Genomic DNA, 20387 nt, shown 5'->3' with positions numbered 1-20387 from the left:
TAGTCAATGGGGACGGAGCGGCAGTCCAGGAGCACACAAGAACTAGCGGCAGGAAGGATCCGACAGGCTGATCACCCGCCGGCACAGCCTGCCGGACCCCCCTGCCGCTAATGTAAAACTAGCCTTACTCATTTTGGGCTAAAAATAATTTTTTCAACTGAGCCATTCTGTCACAAAGGGTTAACAGTTTTAAAACTTTTTTGTTTTTTTGTTTTTTAAAGCTGTGTGAATCGCACTTTTTACTTTCACTTTGTGCTGGTCATCTAACCGTTTCTCCTTTCCGTTCTGCATGCAGGACTTTCGTCTCCGCTCAATAATCATATTCTGAGCGGACACAGAACGGACCCCATTATAGTCTATGGGATCTTTAGGCTTCGTTACGCTTTAGGACTCAGTTATCTTCAGAATCCGTCCTTTCCGTTCTCCTGCTCCTCAACAGAGCCGGTTAACAGAAAGGAGAAACGGTGATGTGAAAGGAGCCTAAATAGACCTCATCTCTAAATTACTAAAAGGTCATAAACAGTTATTTAAAGGCTATGTACATCTGTGGGAGCATTTTTTTATTATTGCAATGTTGAGCTAAAAATAATTTTTTCAATTGGTCTTTATTCAAAATATGGAGCCCTTTTTTCTGTACAGAGCTGAGATGCTGTAGTAGAAGCTTGCAGCGTTTTGGTGTCCGTCTGACGAAACCGAGCCAAAAGACGTTCTGAGACACAATGTAAGTCAATGGGGACGGATCAGTTTTCTATGACAATAGAAAACGGATCCGTCCTCCATTGACTTTCAATGGTGTTCAAGACAGAACCATCTTGGCTATGTTGAAGATAATACAAACTGATCCGTTCTGAACAGATGCAGACGTTTGTATTATCTGAACGGATCCGCACCAAACGCGAGTGTGAAAGTAGCTTTAGGCTACTTTCACACTAGCATTTTTGCTGGATCCGGCAGGGTTCAGCAAAAACACTTCCGTTACTGATAATACAACCGTCTGCATCAGTTATGAACGGATCCGGTTGTATTATCTTTAACATTGCCAAGACGGATCAGTCATGAACTCCATTGAAAGTCAATGGGGGACGGATCCATTTTCTATTGTGTCAGAGAAAACGGATCCGTCTTGCTCAGTTTTTTTTTCCGGTATTGAGACCCTATGACGGATCTCAATACCGGAAAACTTTAACGCTAGTGTGAAAGTAGCCTAAAATAAGTGTTTATGACCTTTTAATAAATTAGAGATAAGATTTATTAGATGACCGGCACAAGGTGAAAGTGAAAATACCAGTCACACAGTTAAAAAACAAACTGTTAGCCCTTTGTGACAGAATAGCTCGATATTTTTAATAAAAGCCAATCGGAAATATGTTTTTAGCCAATAATGAGTACAATTCAATCATAAAAATAAAAATTTCCCCTGAAGGTATATATAGCCTTAAAGCCACATTCTTATCAGTAAGATAAGCATTGAGCTATAATGAGTGTTTCTAAGGTCAGAGATCAGAGATATGGAGCAGTCAGCTGAGCTGCCTGACTGAACAGAGTGAAAAGACAGACCTTGCTACCAGATAAACTAAAGGCTGCAAAGAGACAGGGGTTCAAAATCAACACTAATTGAAAAAATGATTTTTAGGTCAAAATGATTACAATGCAATAATTTAAAAAAAATTACCTCAAAGATGTACATAGCCTTTAAGAATATGAACACCTTTGGGGGCAATTTTTATCATTGCATTCAATTCCATTTTTGTCCAATTTTTTTTTCAATTAGTCTTTATTTAAATTTTCCAATAGTTTTTTTCTCTACAGCTTTCAGTTTCAGTGCTTCGGCAGACTGTTGCTTCTCCTCCTCAGTGAATCAGAGTGCTTCTTTGGCGCTTGACCTGTAGCCCTTATTTGTCCTTTCCTAGCAGCTCATAAATACTCATTAAAGCTATATTCTTATCAAACTGAAGAGACTTCAGCTTTAAAGGGGTTGTCCGATTTATTTTTTTGTTCTTTCTATGTTCCTAACTAAGCAAATGTAACAGCTTTCCAATTAACTCACTTTATCTCCAGTGCTTGGTTTCTCAGATTTCACTGAGGGTCACATGACCTGTGATGTCAGCTTCTCTCCCTGCTCTGATAAAGTTTGTTTACAAGCCTGTAAAGTCACTGTGCTGGCCACGCCCCCCCCTTTCACTGCCGTCTGCGCTCTCCCCTAAGATTCTTAACCCCTTCAGCTGCACAGACTGGCTAGCTGCAGCAGGCAGTGAGGAGACAATTCTGGGCACAGGAGCTGACAGACTAGAGAGAGCATTGCACAAGAAGGTAGGTGGAAGATCCTGTGTGTATTAGCAGTGCCATTATACAAGTGGGACTTGTAGTTCTACACCTATACATTGCTGTTGATTCTCCCAGCACTCAGGGCAGCTCTTGTTGTTCACTCCCTTAGCAGTGTCATTATACAGCTGGGACTTTTAGTCCTACACATACAACATGCTGCAGAGTCTCCCAGCAGGCAGACATGTCACTCAGGGCAGCTCTTGTATCCACTCCCTTAGCAGTGCAGGGGGAGGGGCAGAGATAGTTTTTATTGCATGTAAACAAAGGGCCAGAAAAGAACCAGGGAAATGAGGAAATATATATAAATTTTTTCTTTTGCATAAAACTTGCTTAGCTCAGTTATATATCAGATTTTCAGTGCTGTATTATTTTTTTCAGACCTCGGACAACCCCTTTAATGAGGCCGCATGAGCTGTAAGGGAAGGACAAATAAGGGCTTTAAATGAAGCTGCCAGAGAAGCACTCTGATTCACTGAGAAGAAAGAATCTGCAGATGCACCATGTGCAATACAACCCCCCCCCCCCCCACCCTCCCGTGATCCCTCTATATAGTATAGTGCAATACACTAGTTTTCTAAATAGTGAAGGAAAATGTATGCAAAACATATGCAAACTGACACTTTCATGGGGGCCTATGGACATGTTTAGCATGTGCAATTGCAGCTTTACCGTCATGTACACGGAAACAAAATTGAAGTGTGAATAGCCACCTTCATGGCAATTTTTTATGATTGCATTTTACTGTTATTTTCTGAATCCAGTCATCTAACGGCTCATATGTTGCTCTAATCTCATGACCTCATAAACCCTTACTTAAGCCATATCCTTATCAGTTTGATAAGAAGTGAGCTATGAGTGTTTATGAGGTCAGGAGATCAGACATAAGAACTACACGAGCCATCAGATGACGGGATTCAAAGACAACAGAAACTGTCTGCAAACAGACTGATTTTTTACCATGCATCTCAGAAACGGCTGAGCATTTTTAATACAGACCAATTTTAGTCTAAAATTAGCAAGATGCATGCAATCATTAACAAACAAAAAACAAAAAAAAACGCCATTCGCAGGTGGTCATCTAATAAACCTCATCTCTAAGCTACTAAGAGGTCATAAAAAAGTATTTAAAGGAGTACTCTCCGTTTACCATAAATATTGATGACAGGATAGGGCATCATTTGAATAGGAGCAGAGCTGCAATACCCCAGCACAGGCACTACACAGCAAATTGAACCTTCTGCTTCCGGCTCTATTCACAGTATAGTCTTCGGTGCCGGCGGCTGCCGTGAAGAGCTCATCAGTGGGGGTGGCAGGATCTTGGACTCCCTCCGCACTGATATTGATCCCCTATCCTGAGGACAGGCCATCAATATCTATGTCCCTGTCATCGATCACCGTTTTCCAGTGATTGCATTTCTTATACATAAAAATCATACAATTTCGGCTGCACATCCCGACATCTAAAGAAGGGGTTGCCCTGACAACGGGCAAACTATATAGGGACGAATGATCTTAATAACGATCATTCATCCCCCATGCAATATGAGGATTGCTCCATTTAAACATTCTAAATGAGCGCCAATTGACATGCTATAGTGTCGATCTTTACTCATTTACGGCAGATTATCAGACTGTTTAAAAGGCCCTGAAGTCGATCCGCAGCAATATTACTGAGCAGGTTGGCAGTAATATTAATACCACAGCTAAACACTACGAGCAGCTTTAAAGATCGAACAAAAGAAAACAAAAAATAATCACTAAATCATCAATAGGTATTGAAGCTAAATATTTAGAGAGGGCCCGTCCCCTCGCCTGACTTGTCTGTTAACAATTCCACAGCATCTTTTCTTAAAACTCTTTGTTGTGCCATTCCTCTGTTCCCACTAGAAATGGATTTTCTTTTTATGAAGACTGGAACTTAGGGGTGGGGTCGGCTCCTCTTATAGGGGTTCCCAGGAAATTATTTAAAATGGATGCCCACAATCTGTTCTAGTATATGAGCAGGACTGGTTGGTACCACTTGCAGAGCTGCCTAGGGGGGGCTGAGGGGGTGGAGCCTCACTACACACTGCACTGCTCTACAACAGACTTGGTGATGTGATCCTGCCTATGATATGCCATCGGCTGAGCAGCCCGACAGGAACATTCAATGATATGTAGTATATGGAAGCGCCTGAGTATAGTGTGTAGAGAGACCCCACCGCCCTCAAGCTCTGTAAGTGGAGGCCTCTAGTCCTGCTCACATTCTAGGATAGGTTGCTGGTGGCCATTTTAAATTATTTAAGGAGACCAGCTCCATGAAAAAATAATATGCAAAGAGGTATCTCCCAGGGAGCGAGAATTTCTCACTAGTACAAACGTTTGGAAGTGGCTTCCTAGTTCTGACTTTTTAACAAACCTTGGAACATGACACGGAAAAATAGTCAATGTGTTTTTCCATGGTGTTTGCCTCTCATCATTACGGGGCAGGATTCTGGCTGGCTGAGTTCGATGACTTGGACGCAGCATACAGAAGGTCCTTAAGGAGACCATCTATGTATGGGGTCTCAGTGGCACTGCTCCTTGAGAAAATAAAATGCAAAGAGGTATCTCAAAGAGGAAAAGAGGTGTCTCGCTAGCGCCCCCTTTTGGAAGTGGCTCCTTATGAGATAAAGTCTGACTTTAAACATGGGGGAATACAAGAACTTACTTAAACAGACATGTCAGGGGCGGTGGCTGGTCCTCTTTAAAGCGCTGATTCCATGAAAGCCCAGTGAAAGCCATACCAAAGAGCAGGCAGCATAGCCGTGTTCATAACACCACACAAAGCAGATTACAGAGGAGCATGCTTTGAAGTTTTAGGCTGCAGAAGAAAAAAAAAGGCACCCGGAGCCAACCCTATAGGTAAGGAATGCCATGCAAACAAAGAGGGAATCAGAGAGAAAGCAATGGACGTGCTGGTGGCACTCTCTCAGCTTGGGCTTACCATAGGTCTCCTGTCTACTCTCATCCCAAGTAGACTTTGTCTTCCTGGACGAACTCTCTGCACAACAGTGGAAGAGAGAAGGAGAGATGAAGATGCAAGGAGAACACCAGGAGAACGTCACAAATATATCAATTCACTGCAATGTCAAGAAATGTTCAGAATTAGGGCCATCAAGTCAAGAATCTTCCAGGAGCAGTGAAGAAAATCTGAATCCACATAACATGGGAGGTTACATGGAACCGAAAATAATTGTCCTCGTACATGTCCGGTGCCACAGATCACTGCAAGGAGGCATTTAGTACAGATATGCTCCTTGCAGTACAGATTATCCAGCGAGTCCAGCTCCAAATACTATAGACAGCCACGTTCCATCCCATCCATAGAGTGCAGACTGCCTGGGTATGTGTGATCAGGAGAATACCTACCTTCTTCAGGAATATGAGGTCTGTCTACTGGCAAATCCTTCTCCCATCACCAATCTCGGACTACAGTGCACAGAAATACCGGCAAAACTTCAGGCACAATTACTACTAGGGGTTCAGTGCGGATTCCGTACAAATACACAGAATCCATTCAAAATCAGACATCCTCACCAAGTCATGGGTGGTCAGGATGATTAGCCATATTGAGCGCCCTGCGGCATATACAATTGTAATACTGCGGCAAAAATCCGGGGGTCAATCTCAGACAAGGCCCAAGTCTATTAAATTTGTGGATAAAGACGGCTTATGGGAATTCCCACCAGTATCCATTGGATATGTGGTACATGTTACACTGGATTGGGCGAGTCTCCCTGCTGGGTTATCCTGAAGCTGGGACCCCCAGCAATCGGATCTATCAGAAAGTGTTCAGTTTTCCTGCAGCGCCACCACAGGGGAAATGAAGAATTACATGATGTCCAACAAATCAATAGACTGTCTGGGTGATGCACAGACATGAGAGAGAGTGAGAAAGAAAGAGAGGGGTCTAGACAACCACTTTTACTGTCCAATGGTCAAAATTATGTGGTGCAAGCTGTATGGTTGGATGGGGGGGGCGTGTCTCCAATTTTTGGGGTTCCTTATTCTAGGTCCCAGCTACTGTTATACTATTTATCCCCTACCTAGTGGTTAGGAACGTTATGAACGCATGCAGTTGTATCATCTTTGAAATAACAAGGACAGATCCGTCATGAACACAGTTAAAAGTCAATCTGGGACGGATCAGTTTTCTATTGCGTCTGAGAAAACTGATCCGTTTTGCTGCACATCCCATGCCGCACAGAAAAAAGCAGCTTGCAGCGGTTTGCTCTCCGGTATGGAAACGCAACGGAACGGAATGAGTTTTGGAGCATTTCTTTCTGTTCAGTTTTGTCCCCATTGACAATGAATGGGGACAAAACGGAAGCTCTTAAAACCGGAAAAGTGAAACGCAAGTTGGAAAGTAGCCTAAGCTGTTTCATATCCTATAAAAGTCCTCACCCATAATGCTGCAGCACCGAGCTCTACCTGGAAATGTTAAAGAGTAGTTCCTGGATAGAGTAACGCAGTAATGTAGGCTTCTCAGACCATCAATTAGGAATGGAAACATGACTGAGAAGAACTTCTGATTGTTGGAAGTAAACACAAGATCTGAAGCTGACCATACACAGCAGATGTGCGCAGACTGAACCCACCAATTATGGCCAACCATCTAATAGGTATGGAAGCCGGACTTCCTTTGGGTGGATCAAGAGAGAGAGCTGTTGACGGAAAGAGAATTCAGCCAACAACTCTCTGTGTGTGGTCAGCTTAAAAGGAGTTTACCATCTATGTGCACCTTTGATGGAGACACACCCACCCCCCACCCCACACACACATAACCATACTCACCAGCTCCCTGTCACTGGGTTCCAGCTTCTTTGCTCCCCCACGTGTCCACATCTGGTTTAACTGCCACTGCAGCCAATCACTGGCCATAGTGGCGACACATCCCCCTTGCATCATGTGACCTATTTACGTGCCGCGAGGGAGACGCGTCAGTACTGCGGCCACTGGCTGCAGCAGCACACATCACTGTCTTCTGAGGAATTGACAGACAGGGACCGGTGAAAGACAGGAGAGGGTGAAAACTGGATTGGATTCATACTGGGATTTTTGGGGTAGGGGAAATTCTTTGTTCCAAACATCTTGTTCCAGCGCGTCTTAAATTGAAATCCTTTATTACATATCCATAAAAACAAGGGGTACAGTGCACTCAACTACTACGCGTTTCCAACCACTCGAGTTCTTGATCACAAACCCAAGTGATCTGAAATGCATAGACTTTGGGTGGACCATATCCCTTGTTTTTATAGATATCTAAGGCTACTTTCACACTAGCGTTCGATCGGATCCGTTCTGAACGGATCCGATCATAATAATGCAGACGGAGGCTCCGTTCAGTACGGATCCGTCTGCATTATTTTGGCATATAAAAGCTAAGTGTGAAAATAGCCTCGGACGGATCCGTCCAGACTTTCAATGTAAAGTCAATGGGGGACGGATCAGCTTGAAGATTGAGCCATATTGTGGCATCTTCAAACGGATCCGTCCCCATTGACTTACATTGTAAGTCTGGACGGATCCGCACGGCCAGGCGGACACCCGAACGCTGCAAGCAGCGTTCAGCTGTCCGCCTGTCCGTGCGGAGACGAGCGGAGCGGAGGCTGAACGCCGCCAGACTGATGCAGTCTGAGCGGATCCGCTCCATTCAGACTGCATCAGGGCTGGACGGAAGCGTTCGGGTCCGCTCGTGAGCCCCTTTAAACGAAGCTCACGAACGGACAGCCGAACGCTAGTGTGAAAGTAGCCTAATGAAGGATGTAATTTTTAAGAAGTGCTGGAGCTTTACGATTTTTGGATATATTGATTGCCGTCTGTCTTTGGGTTTCCTGCGCTCTAAGTGCAGACTGATTACCACGTGGAGCTAACGCGGCAAGTATCGCAATTCTTTATTTGCTTAAAAGAGTTGTCCAAGATTAATATATTGATGGAATATCCTCAGGATAGGTTGTCATCAATATCCGATCGGTGGCGATCAGACGCCGAGCACCCCCACTGATCAGCTGCGGCTCCTTCCTAGGCCCGTGAAGTCACGCTCATCGATCACATGGCCTAAGCACGGCTCAGTGAATAGGGCTGTGCTACAATGTACGGCGCTGGGCTTGCTAAGCTGGGGGCAGGCCACAGCAATCAAGGCGAGGCCTCCTCATATAGCTGACTGGCGTTGCTGCCGGGTTCCGCCGATCTGTTATTGATGACCTATACTCAGGATAGGCCATCCATATTAAACAACCAGAAAACCCCTTTAAGATCTTACGGGGTCATTTATTAAGACTGGCGTTTTAGACGCAGGTTTTAATAAGCTCTTTAGCTGGCGTTGTATCCACAGAAGTTATGTAGACGCGCCGGCCTCTACATAACTTCGGTGCATCCACCGCCAGTCTAAATGTAAGGCAGCTTCCTTGCCGGCTTAAATTTAGACCATTTTCTACGCCTAAGGCTACTTTCACACTCGCGTTTGGTGCAGATCCGTCATGGACCTGCACAGCCGGATCCGTTCAGATGATACAACCGTCTGCATCCGTTCAGAAAGGATCCATTTGTATTATCTTTAACATAGCCAAGACGGATCCGTCTTGAACACCACTGAAAGTCAATGGAGGACGGATCCGTTTTCTATTGCGCCAGATTGTGTAAGTGAAAACGGATCCGTCCTGACACACAATGTAAGTCAATGGGGACGGATCCGTTGTCACTGACACAATATGGCACAATAGAAAACTTTCAATGGTGTTCAAGACTGATCCGTTTGGCTCAGTTTCGTCAGACGGACATTAAAACGCTGCTGTCCGTCTCCAAAGCGGAACGGAGACGGAACGGAGGCAAACTGATGCATTCTGAGCGGATCCTTTACTATTCAGAATGCATTAGGGCAAAACTGATCCGTTTTGGACCGCTTGTGAGAGCCCTGAACGGATCTCACAAACAGAAACCAAAACGCCAGTGTGAAAGTAGCCTAAAACAGGCGTAGAAAATGATGAATGAGATGGGCCCGGCGGCCTGCCTCCAAAACACCCACTTTTTTAGACCAGATGTGAGCGGGGAAAAGTTGCAGGTTGCAGCACAAATAACCTTGGCGACGCGATAAAATATACGCCTAATATAGGCCTATTTCTGATAGTAAATGACCCCCTTAGTGTCAGCAGCAATTGGGGAGAACAATCTCAATACATTTTAGGATTGCCTTATCTGAGCTAATCTAGAATATAAATCTACTCTCTGAATCACAGATGGATTTGAGACGGATTTCGATTATGCACGGAGCAGCCGAGAAAGACGTAGTGGTCAGCAGAATACAGACCAGTCTATGACTGATGGCTGGCAACACATAGAAATATCGATTTTCTTGTGGCTGACCTCCGGCACCACTCACATTCTGTGTGTAGTATATATTACAGAACAGCTCAGAAAGCAATCGTGTAATGCACAAGCATGGCTGCAGTGATGGTAAAGCTTTACCTTACATGTTGTAATAAACTGTATTCTGCAGGATGTGTACGGAGGCTGACGTAAAGGAACTCAATCTATACACAGATAAGGCTACTTTCACACTGGCGGTTTGGCTTTCCGTTTGGGAGATCCATTCAGGGCTCTCACAAGCGGTCCAAAACGGATCAGTTTTGCCCTAATGCATTCTGAATGGAAAAGGATCCGCTCAGAATGCATTGATCAGTCACCATTCCGCTCTGGAGGCAGACACCAAAACGCTGCCTGCACACAATGTAAGTCAATGACACAATGACGGATCCGTCCTGGCCATAGAAGACCTAATACAACCGGTTCCGTTCATGACGGATGCATGCGGTTGTATTATTGTAACGGAAGCGTTTTTGCAGATCCATGACGGATTCGCCCAAAACGCGAGTGTGAAAGTAGCCTTACACTGCCCCTGCTGTTTCAGCTTACAGCATTTTTTGCATGTTTCTGAAACAAACATTTGAGTAAAAATCCTGCAGAGGACACCGGAGATCATCTCCAGCATGGGGTGGGGCTCAGACAAGGGGCATGGTTTAATCTTTTTCCTCTTACTGGAGACAGTTCAGAGCGGGGAGGCTCCTGCTGCAGCCACTTGTCTTAAAGGAGTTCTCACTTCAGCAAGTGGCATTTATCATGTAGAGAAAGTTAATACAAGGCACTTACTAATGTATTGTGATGGTCCATATTGCCTCCTTTGCTGGCTGGATTCATTTTTCCATCACATTATATACTTCTCGTTTCCATAGTTACAACCACCCTGCAATCCAACAGTGGTGGTCGTGCTTGCACGCCATAGGAAAAAGTGGCGGCCTCTCTGGTGGCCGGGACCGTGGGAGTTCACATAGGCTGGTGCTTTTTTCTATAGTGTGCAAGCACAACCACCACTGATGGATTGCAGGGTAGTCGTAACCATGGAAACGAGCAGTGTATAATGTAATGGAAAAATGAATCCAGACAGCAAAGGAGGCAATATGGACAATCACAGTGCATTAGTAAGTGCCTTGTATTAACTTCCTCTACATGATAAATGCCATTTGCTGAAGTGAGACAAGTCCTTTAAGGCCAGACATAGGACAGTGAGGAGGAGGTGAAGAGACATGGCTGAGCTCTTGGGATTCAAACAGAAGTTTTCAATACACAGTTCTCACTTTTAATTGTAATGGGAGATAAAGTAGGATCAAATGAAAAAGAGGAAGTGCCCAGAATTTTTTTTTACATTTTCTACGTTTAGTGTTTATTTAAAGGGGTTCTCCAGCCCAAAAATTTAGACAGCAAATCAGTACATTATAAAACAAAATAAGTCATACTCACCTCTCCCATGCCACGCTACTTCTGACGCTTCCCGGGGTGTCCGCTGGTCTCTACTCCCTGCTCCATCTCAACACAGAGGTGTGAAGGCTGCAGCCAATCACCATTTAAAAAGTCTCTTAATACCACACTATTTTTTGTGGAAAGGGGGCAGATTTCAGTCCACCGATTTCATCATCAGATATTTGGAGAAACAACTGGCTACGACAACATCACGTCAAACCAAAGCCTGTCCTCAGATCGGCTGATCGCCTCTGGTCTACCTTCACTAAACCCCAGGGATAAGCTACAGATGCCCATACACACGTCCCATTACATGCCACCAAAAGGAATGGGCATCCACAACGACCGCGGAAGATTAACAGGTCATGTCCGTTAGAGCATGATGTCCAAATGTTCTATTGAGTCATTCAGGACAAGGTCATAATAAGAGATGAGACGCGACATACCTGTAGCATCAAAATCATGAGATAAGAAGTCGTGGGTCGAGCTGACGCTCCGCTCCACCTTCTGCCTCCTGTCAGCCGATACGTCACTGCTCAGAATGCTCCCATGCCTGGAAAAGAAGAAGTGAGAAGGGGTGAAGGTGTAGAAGGGAATATGTCTGGGTTTAGCTGCGAACCCCTCTAACTATTTGTCTAACTGTGTGATTCGTACGTTCACTTTGTACAGGTCATCTAATAGACCTCATCTCTAAATTACTAAAAGGTCAAACACTTATCAGTAAGATAGTGTTAGGTCAGAGATCAGAGATGAGGAGCTGTCAGCTCAGCTGCCTGATGGAACAAAGTAAAAATACAGATCCTGAAACTAGGGAATCTCAAGGCTGTACAGAGAAAGAGGCTCAAAATTTTTAATAAAGACCAATAAAATAAAAAAATATGATTTTTAGCTCAAAGTGAGTACAATGCAATAATTTTAAAAAATGCCCCAAAGGTGCTGGGCATTTTTAAAGTGGTCTGGCATTGGGCAGATAATGCTAACAAGCATTCGTAGGAACGCTCATTAGTGATTATCCGCCAGTGTAAAGGTGCCACCGATAACCCAGTCACTAAATAATCGTTTACCGGCAGCAGATGGTGGTGTCTAAACAGAACTCTACTGCCAGCAAGTAGAGATGAGCGAACTTCTGTTTTAAGTTCGGCGTCTAAAGTTCGGGGGCGGGTTAGCGGAGAATCCCGATCTGGAACCGGATATGGATTCCGACTTCCGTTGTGGTCCGTGGTAGCGGAATCAATAATCGGCCATTATTGATTCCGCTACCACGGACCACAACGGAAGTCGGAATCCATATCCGGTTCCAGATCGGGATTCTCCGCTAACCCGCCCCCGAACTTTAGACGCCGAACTTAAAACAGAAGTTCGCTCATCTCTACCAGCAAGCAATGATTCTGTATGGGAACGAGTGATGGCATTAGCGATTGCTCCTCTCCATCCTGTGTACGAGCCAGCAGTCTACTCCACTAACGAGGAAGGGAGGAACTCTTCCTTTCCAACCATTGTCTTCTAAACTGTACAGTGTAAAGGAGCTTTAAGCTATTGTGCGCTGCCACTTTGATTTTCCCATGCAGGGTTTGCTTACCTGGCTGCAGTGATGACAACACGTAATCACTGGCCTCAATCCTGCACCACTGAATTGGCTGCAATAGTCATGTGTGTCAATGTGGTGTCAGTCCTGCAGCCAGGTAAATCAAGCCTAGTGGGGATAACGGAGGCGGAGGTGCCGGATCTAACAAGTGGGAAGTCATGTTGGTATCATTTTATGGCATGCCCCACCATTGTCAATTTTTTTTGGGGGGGGAAGGGGGGCTTGCTAAAATCAGACAACTCCTTTAACCTTTTATGAACATTTAGAAAAAAGATCAACCATGAAAACTGCGGCGCTCCAGGATACCTCAACAGCCACAGACTGGGAATTGTAGTACATTTGGGACTCACAGGCTACATGAGCGTATTTCTCATAATTAATCTGCTTTTTTTTGTCTAGAATAGAAACCTCTAGTTAGTCTATAGGACTTTCACATGGGTGCATAAAACACACCTGTACATGAAAAATTCAGCATGCACAGCCATCATACACTTAGCACGGGTGCGTCAGTATATAATGCTAGCGGCATCCGTTTTTCAAACTGCCTGTCTTACGTAGTTCAGCTAATTAATATGACTGATCTATTAGGGCTCATTTACACTTGCGTATTATCAATCTGTATCAATTCAGTTTTTTTCCGTAAAGAAACCATGAAAATAGGTTTTAAATCCTTTTACTCTCACTTTTTTTTTTTTAAGCACTTTTTCATTGTGCATAAATTTTTACTTCAATACGCAACAATTTCCCACGGATCCATATTGGTACAGTTTATGAGCCTATAGAAGTCAAAGGGATGAATTTAAACGCGTTCTGAGTTTACATAGTTCATAGGTAAGTATTCACAGTTACAGTCTTTGTTTTATCATTCAAATTTCTGCATTATAAAAAAAAAAATAAAAAAAAAAACTTTAGAAAGTTGATCCTTTAACAAAATTTTTTTAAAAAAAACCTGTATTTGATCAGTATTTTCATATGTACTAACGACATATATACTAGCACTAATTTTTATATATATATATATATATATATATATATATATATATATATATATATACATATACATACATACATACATACATACACACACATACATATACACACACACACCTTATTTTTCGCCCCATAAGACGCACTTTTATAATGTCACTGCGTCTTATGGGGTGAATACTGAGCGTTTCCATTATGGAAGGACCAGAAGACCGGGAAACTGCTAAAGCAGCGCTCACGGGGCTCAGTACTGACCGCTTCCTGGTCCTTAGCTGGAAGAAGAAGAGAGAGCACTGGAGGTGAGGAGCAGCAGCGTGCGGAGCAGGAGAGGTACGTTGTTGTTCTTTTTTTTTTTTGTGTGATCTGAGGCTGGGAGCTGATCTTATTTATATTGGGGCTCTTATCTGAGGTCCGATTGGGGGTTGTTCACATTGGGGTCTGATCTGAGGTCTGATTGAGGGTCTTCTTAACACTGTGGGTTTGACTGGGGCTGTGAGCAGAGGTCTGATTAACATGGGGGGGGGGGGCTGATTATTGGTCTGATCTGAGGTCTAAATGAAAAATATTAATTTCTTATTGTCCTCATAAAACCTAAATGCATCTTATGGGTCGGTGAGTCTGAAAAATACACTAGATGCAATATCATCTATAATCCAGTCAAAGTGGATACATATTATGGATGTTTAGGACATGGTTATGTAAAACAGGCTACATAGAAAGAAAGAAAAAAATCATGCCAAAAGAAAACCCTCTGAACCAAAGAGAAGGTCCAGAGACAGAACAAAAATCGAGACAAAAGTTTAAGAAATTGAAAACGTCAAAATGAGCATGTAAAGAAAATAGGCATAAATGTAATGTGACTTGAAAGTTAACCTACCTGGTTGGTTTTCTTCCATAAAACCTGAAAGGAAAAAAAAATGATTTTGAGCAATTTTTTAAGAAGCTTGTAAGAAAGATTTAGTATCAGATAAAGCTACATTCTAGGTTGTGAAGTGGTGCTTGAAAGTTGATGAAACCTTCATAATTTTTATTAGTTCTGCCTTATTGTGACTTAAAAGTAGATAAAGATAACCAAATCAAACAAATAAGGCAAAAATATTAGACTTGTCGTTTATGTATTAGGAAAATGATGCAATATCAAATGTCTGAGATTGGCAAAAGTATGTGAACCTTTAGGCTGGGTTCACACCTGAGCGTTTTACAGCGCGTTCAAACGCGCTGTAAAACGCTCAACACATGAAAACCAATGCTTCCCTATGGGAATGGTTCTCACCTGGGCGTTTTACAGCACGTACGACCGCGTTGTAAAATGCCTGACGCATAATCAAGTACTTGAGCTTCTTTGGGGTGTTTTGACGCGCGTTTGTGGCCATAGGACACTGCAGTCAATCACACAAACGCGCGTCAAACGCGCGTTTACTATTACAGAAAACACGCATAAAAACGCGCGACAAAAACGCGCGTTTGAGAAACGCTCAGGTGTGAACCCAGGGTAAGGCCTCATTCATACATCAGTGTCTGTGATGGCACCTGTGACAAGATGGTCAGTGGTTCATCCCTGAAGATGTCCATGAAGGATCCGTGTTTGATCCATGTGTCTGGGTTTTTTTTTGCCCTCCCATGGACACTGCTAGGATGAAAATTACTTTCCAGAGCATCACCTACCAATGGTCCATGAAAACCACTGACAGAACATGGATGGCATCTGTGTTGTCTGTGGTTTTCACAGACCCATAGACTATAATGTGTGTGAGGGATTAGTGATCACGGACAAAGTAGTCCATGCTTCCTCAGTGTCATCACAGACCCACAGTCCAAGGATAACCACTCATGTGTGAATACACCCATTAAAGTCAAAATTCAAAATAAAGTCATTAAAGCCTGTGGAGAACATAGACAGCACACGTCCATGATTCACCGACATGTAAAAGAGGCTTTAGGATTAGCAGATAACTTGAAAGCGAAATTAGAGTCAGATTTCAATCCATGGGATGATAATCAGATGTGAGTGGGTGACCTGTTTCATTTAAAGAACAGGGATCTATCAAAGTTTGATCTTCACAACACATTTGATGGAGGCGCCGCCAGGAAAAACATGTGAGCTAGTGCTACATTTTTCTAAAAATCAAATTTAGGTGGAGAAACTTTTTGGGGAAGACTTCTCACAACTGATGCTAAGGAAAACTACTCTAGTTGCCCATAGCAAATAATCAGGTTCTTGCTAGGGATGAGTGAACCGACTTCAGATGAAACATCCAAAGTCGATTCACTCATCCCTAGTTCTTGCCTTTGATTTTCTAAAGGAGCTCTCAAAAATGAAAAGGTTGAAGCTGATTTGGTTGAGGAAACTGATGGAATATTGCAATTTCTTGTCTTAACAGTGGGATTTAGGCACATCCCCTAAATCTTGACAGAATCCTGATGTCCTTAGCCACATATCTAAAGACCATGGAACTACTGGGTTGACCAATGTGTATAACTTGCCCTAGTATTAACCCACCAGGACAGCAGACCATCTAACGGGTACGGGGGGTGTTGTGACTGTCCCCCGATGCCAAAGCAGAGCATGAATTTTGGATTTCAATAAATCCTTTTGTTCTCAGGGTAGATCAGCCTTTACTAGAAGTACCAGGCCATGCGTGCATGTGGGGCAGGATGGAAGCTCAAGAGGGATAGCAGTCGGCTTTAAGTGTATGTCAATTTTAAGGCACACTGTCCCTGCTACCCGAGGTCTTCCATCAGTTCACACATAGTAATTCCTCAGCTCCTCATCCATGTTCTTTTAGAAATTTTTCAATACTTTAGCATTTCTCACCATGCATGTTATACCATAATGCACAGCAGTATAGTTTAACATTTCCACATCTACTGCTCAAACAGTCGAGGATGTCGAGAGGTCTTCAAGTTCAATACTGCCTTCTCCAAGAACTTCAACACAAATACTGTATATAAGGCTGGTCCCCCCCCTCCCCACTGGAGATGAATGAGACTCCAGTATAGTACGCTGTTCTCATCCCCTTCTCCACAAGCAACATCTGGGCTCATTGCCAAATGAAGGGTAGTTTCACCCGAGCCTGTGAAAGGGGATGACGTCTGCACTTCCTGCCTCTACGCAAGGACACGAATGCCCAAGTTGTGTACAGGACTGGCCTCCTTCCATTACATAATCATTGTGTGACTTGCTCTGTTCATAAAGAACGATGCAGGAGCCCAGAACATGTCACCAGGTGCCTTTAAAAAGACTAGTTCGGTTTTATGGTATCTCCGTCAAAAAGCAGTTTCCATAGTCTCTTGGGGGTTACAGCTGTATAATTGCAGATCCTAATGTCACTGGTTGTATCTGTCCTAGGAGAAGAACCATCTCTCATAAAATGAATTCTGCCGATGTAACATCTGTCAACTCCACTGCCGTTTCAGATAACTTTTCAGAATAAGTTTCCATTTGTGTATTCATGAGTGATAGCACCATATCTATGATATTACTTGTATCTGCCATTTTTTCCCCTTTGCATTGCTGCTTCTCAAATTCCCAATAGCTTCTGAGCTACTGGGTTGAGACTAGCTGCTCATAATGTCTGTCCACAGAGAATGCATAGAGAGAGGCTTCTGCTTCTACTTTCATAGGTCATTCAGAAGCACCATATAGGACATCACAGAGTCCTGAACAGTATACACTGAGGAGCAAAAGGGTAACAATGTTTTGAACTTTTGATTTTTAGGCTCCATATCTCATCATCCACTACAGTTTCCAATATCAGACTACCATAATTTTATAGACCATCATCTTGGCTATCTTATACATAAATTGGACTTGCAACTATTTAGCATATGATTAATTATGCAGATTGTTGTCAGGTAACTGCATTGTTAACGTTTTGCTCGTGAGTAGGGATGAGCGAACCCGTGGATGTTTGGGTTCAGCCGAACTTCGGGAAAAGGTTCAGGTTCAGGACCCGAACTCGAACTCGAACCCCATTGAAGTCAATGGGGACCCGAACTTTGGTGCACTAAAAAGGCTGTAAAATAGTCACAGTAAGGGCTAGAGGGCTGCAAAAGGAAGCAAAATGGGGGTTAGAGCGGGACAATTGCCCTGCAAACAAATGTGGATAGGGAAATGACTTTAAAAAAATTATAATCTTGAACTCAGAGGTCAAAGTGGAGTAGGAGGTTGAGGAGGCGGTGGACGTGGCGGTGTAGGTGAAAGCGACGATGGAGGTAGCCAACACTGTTTTTGTTGTTTTAAAAAAAAAAAAAATTTAAATACATTTAGGAAGACCCCAAAACATTGGAAAATAGAAAAGAGAATGCAAAGAGAAAGTGCGCTGGAGTATAGCAATGGCTGGGTGCGGCCGGTATACTTGTCTATTCTGCACAAGGTACGGACAAGTCCTGTGGGATCCATGCCTGACTCATTTTAATGAACGTGAGCTTGTCCACGTTGGCTGTGGACAGGCGGCTGCACTTGTCTGTGATAACCCCCCCACCCCCGCCAGGCTAAACACACGTTCGGACAATACACTGGCCGCAGAGCAGGTCAGCACCTCCAAGGCATAAAGGGCAAGCTCAGGCCATGTGCCCAATTTGGAGATCCAGAAGTTGAAGGGGGCAGACCCATCAGCCAGTATGTGTAGGCGTGTGCACACATACTGCTCCACCATGTTGCTGAAATGCTGCCTCCTGCTAAGATGTTTCATATCAGCTGGTGGTGCTGGTTGTTGTGGCGTGCTGACAAAGCTTTTCCACATTTCGGCCATGCTAACCCTGCCTTCTGAAGGGCTGGTGGTGCCCCAGCTGCGTTGGCGACTTCTTCCTCCTCCTCTGCCTTCGCCTTGTGCTTCCACTGAGCCCCCGCTGTCAGGTGTGAATGTCATCAGCAGCGTGTCTACCAGCGTGCGCTTGTACTCGCGCATCTTCCGATCACGCTCCAGTGACGGAATTAAGGACAGCACTTTGTCCTTGTGGCGGGGATCCAGCAGTGTGGCCACCCAGTAATCAGCACAAGTTAGAATGTGGGAAACTCAGCAGTCGTTGCGCAATTACTGCAGCACGTAGTCCCTCATGTGTGCCAGGGTGCCCAGAGGCAACGACAAGCTGTCCTCTGTGGGAGATGTATCGTCCGTGTCCTCTGTATCCCCCCAGCCATGCTCCAGTGATGCCCATGAGCTGCCTTGGGTGCCATCCTGCTGTGAAAACGGTTCCTCCTCCTATCATCCTCCTCCTCCTCAAGAACTGTGCCCTGGCTGGACAGTTGTGTACTTGGAATCTGTTGGTGCAGGAACCCACCCTCAGACGAGCCACTTGTGAATGACTGGCCTGATAACCATGGAAATGATTCCTCCTCCTCCTGTGCCACATCCTCTTCCAGCATCGCCCCAAGCGTTTTTTCAAGGAGACATAGAAGTGGGATAGTAACGCTGAGGACAGCGTCATCAGCACTGACAATGTTGGTGGAGTACTCGAAACAGTACAACAAGGCACACACGTCCCCCGCATGGAGGCCCAGTCATTGGTGGTGAAGTGGTGCTGTTCCGCCGAGCGACTCGCCCTTGCGTGCTGCAGCTGAAACTCCACTATCGCCTGCTGCTGCTCGCACAGTCTGGCCAGCATGTGCAAGGTGGAGTTCCACCTTGTGGGCACAACGTATATGAGGCAGTGAGCGGGAAGGCCGAAGTTACGCTGCAGCGCAGACAGGCGAGCAGCAGAGTGGGAACGCCGAAAGCGCGCACAGACGGACCGCACTTTCTGCAGCAGCTCTGACATATCAGAGTAATTTTTCAGGAACCTCTGCACCACCAAATTCAGCACATGCGCCAGGCAAGGGATGTGCATCAAACTGGCTAGGCCCAGAGCTGCTACAAGACTTCGCCCGTTATCGTACACCACCAGGCCGGGCTTGAGGTTCAGTGGCACCCACCACTCATCGGTCTGTTATTCCATGCCCGTTCACAGCTCCTGTGCAGTGTGGGGGTTTTCCTCCAAACAGATGAGTTTAAAAACAGCCTGTTGTCGTTTCTCCCTGGCTGTGCTGAAGTTGGTGGTGCAGGTGTTACGCTGACTGGATGAGGAGGCGGCAGAGGAGGAAGCGGAGTAGGAGGAGGCAACGAGAATAATTCTGCAATCCTCGTTGGCAGAGGGACATGCACCAAACTGCTATCCACCTCAGGCCCAGCCGCCACTGCATTTACCCAGTTTGCAGTTAGGGAGATAACGTCCCTGCACGTGCTTACTGGTCCACGTATTGATGGTTATGTGGACCTTGCCAGATGGCGTTGCGCAATGAAACAGATTTTGTCTGCCACTTGGTTGTGCAGGGCAGGGATGGCTCGGCTGGAAAAGTAGTGGCGGCTGGGAACCACGTACTGTGGGACAGCCACCGCCATAAGATTTTTAAAAGTTTCCACCAGACGAAATGACATTTCAAAGGCCAGTAATTTTAAAATGCTGGCATTCAGGGCCTTAGATCGTTGGTGGGTAGGGGGGTACTTCCTCTTTCTCTCCAGTGTTTGGGGGATGGACAGATGAACGCTTCCATGGGACAGTGTGGAGATGCTTGGCGACGGTGGAGGAGTTGCTGCCACATCCTCCGTTAGCGGGGTGGCAGGTGCCACTGTCACTCCAGAGGGGGAGAAAGAGGCCAAGACTGCAGCAGAAGAGGGACCTGGAGGAGCCTGAGATT

At 44.8% G+C, this 20387-nt stretch overlaps 1 protein-coding gene across 2 annotated transcripts in view; it reads right to left on the bottom strand.

The window, feature by feature from the left end:
• The window catches only part of ARHGEF12 (Rho guanine nucleotide exchange factor 12), a 216996-nt gene that overhangs the window by 160394 nt on the left and 36215 nt on the right, over positions 1 to 20387 (bottom strand). For both annotated transcript variants that reach the window (XM_044292558.1, XM_044292557.1), the window contains exons 2-4: positions 14589 to 14612; positions 11586 to 11692; positions 5291 to 5347 (exon numbers count right to left, since the gene is read on the bottom strand). In XM_044292558.1, the coding sequence (XP_044148493.1) occupies positions 5291 to 5347; positions 11586 to 11692; positions 14589 to 14612 (188 nt within the window). The remainder of the gene's footprint in view (positions 1 to 5290; positions 5348 to 11585; positions 11693 to 14588; positions 14613 to 20387) is intronic.

This window comes from Bufo gargarizans, chromosome 4 (assembly GCF_014858855.1).
Source record: "Bufo gargarizans isolate SCDJY-AF-19 chromosome 4, ASM1485885v1, whole genome shotgun sequence".
In the NCBI taxonomy this organism is placed as follows: domain Eukaryota; kingdom Metazoa; phylum Chordata; class Amphibia; order Anura; family Bufonidae; genus Bufo; species Bufo gargarizans.
Note: the sequence above shows the minus strand (reverse complement) of the source record. Positions and strands in the feature narration are given on the sequence as shown.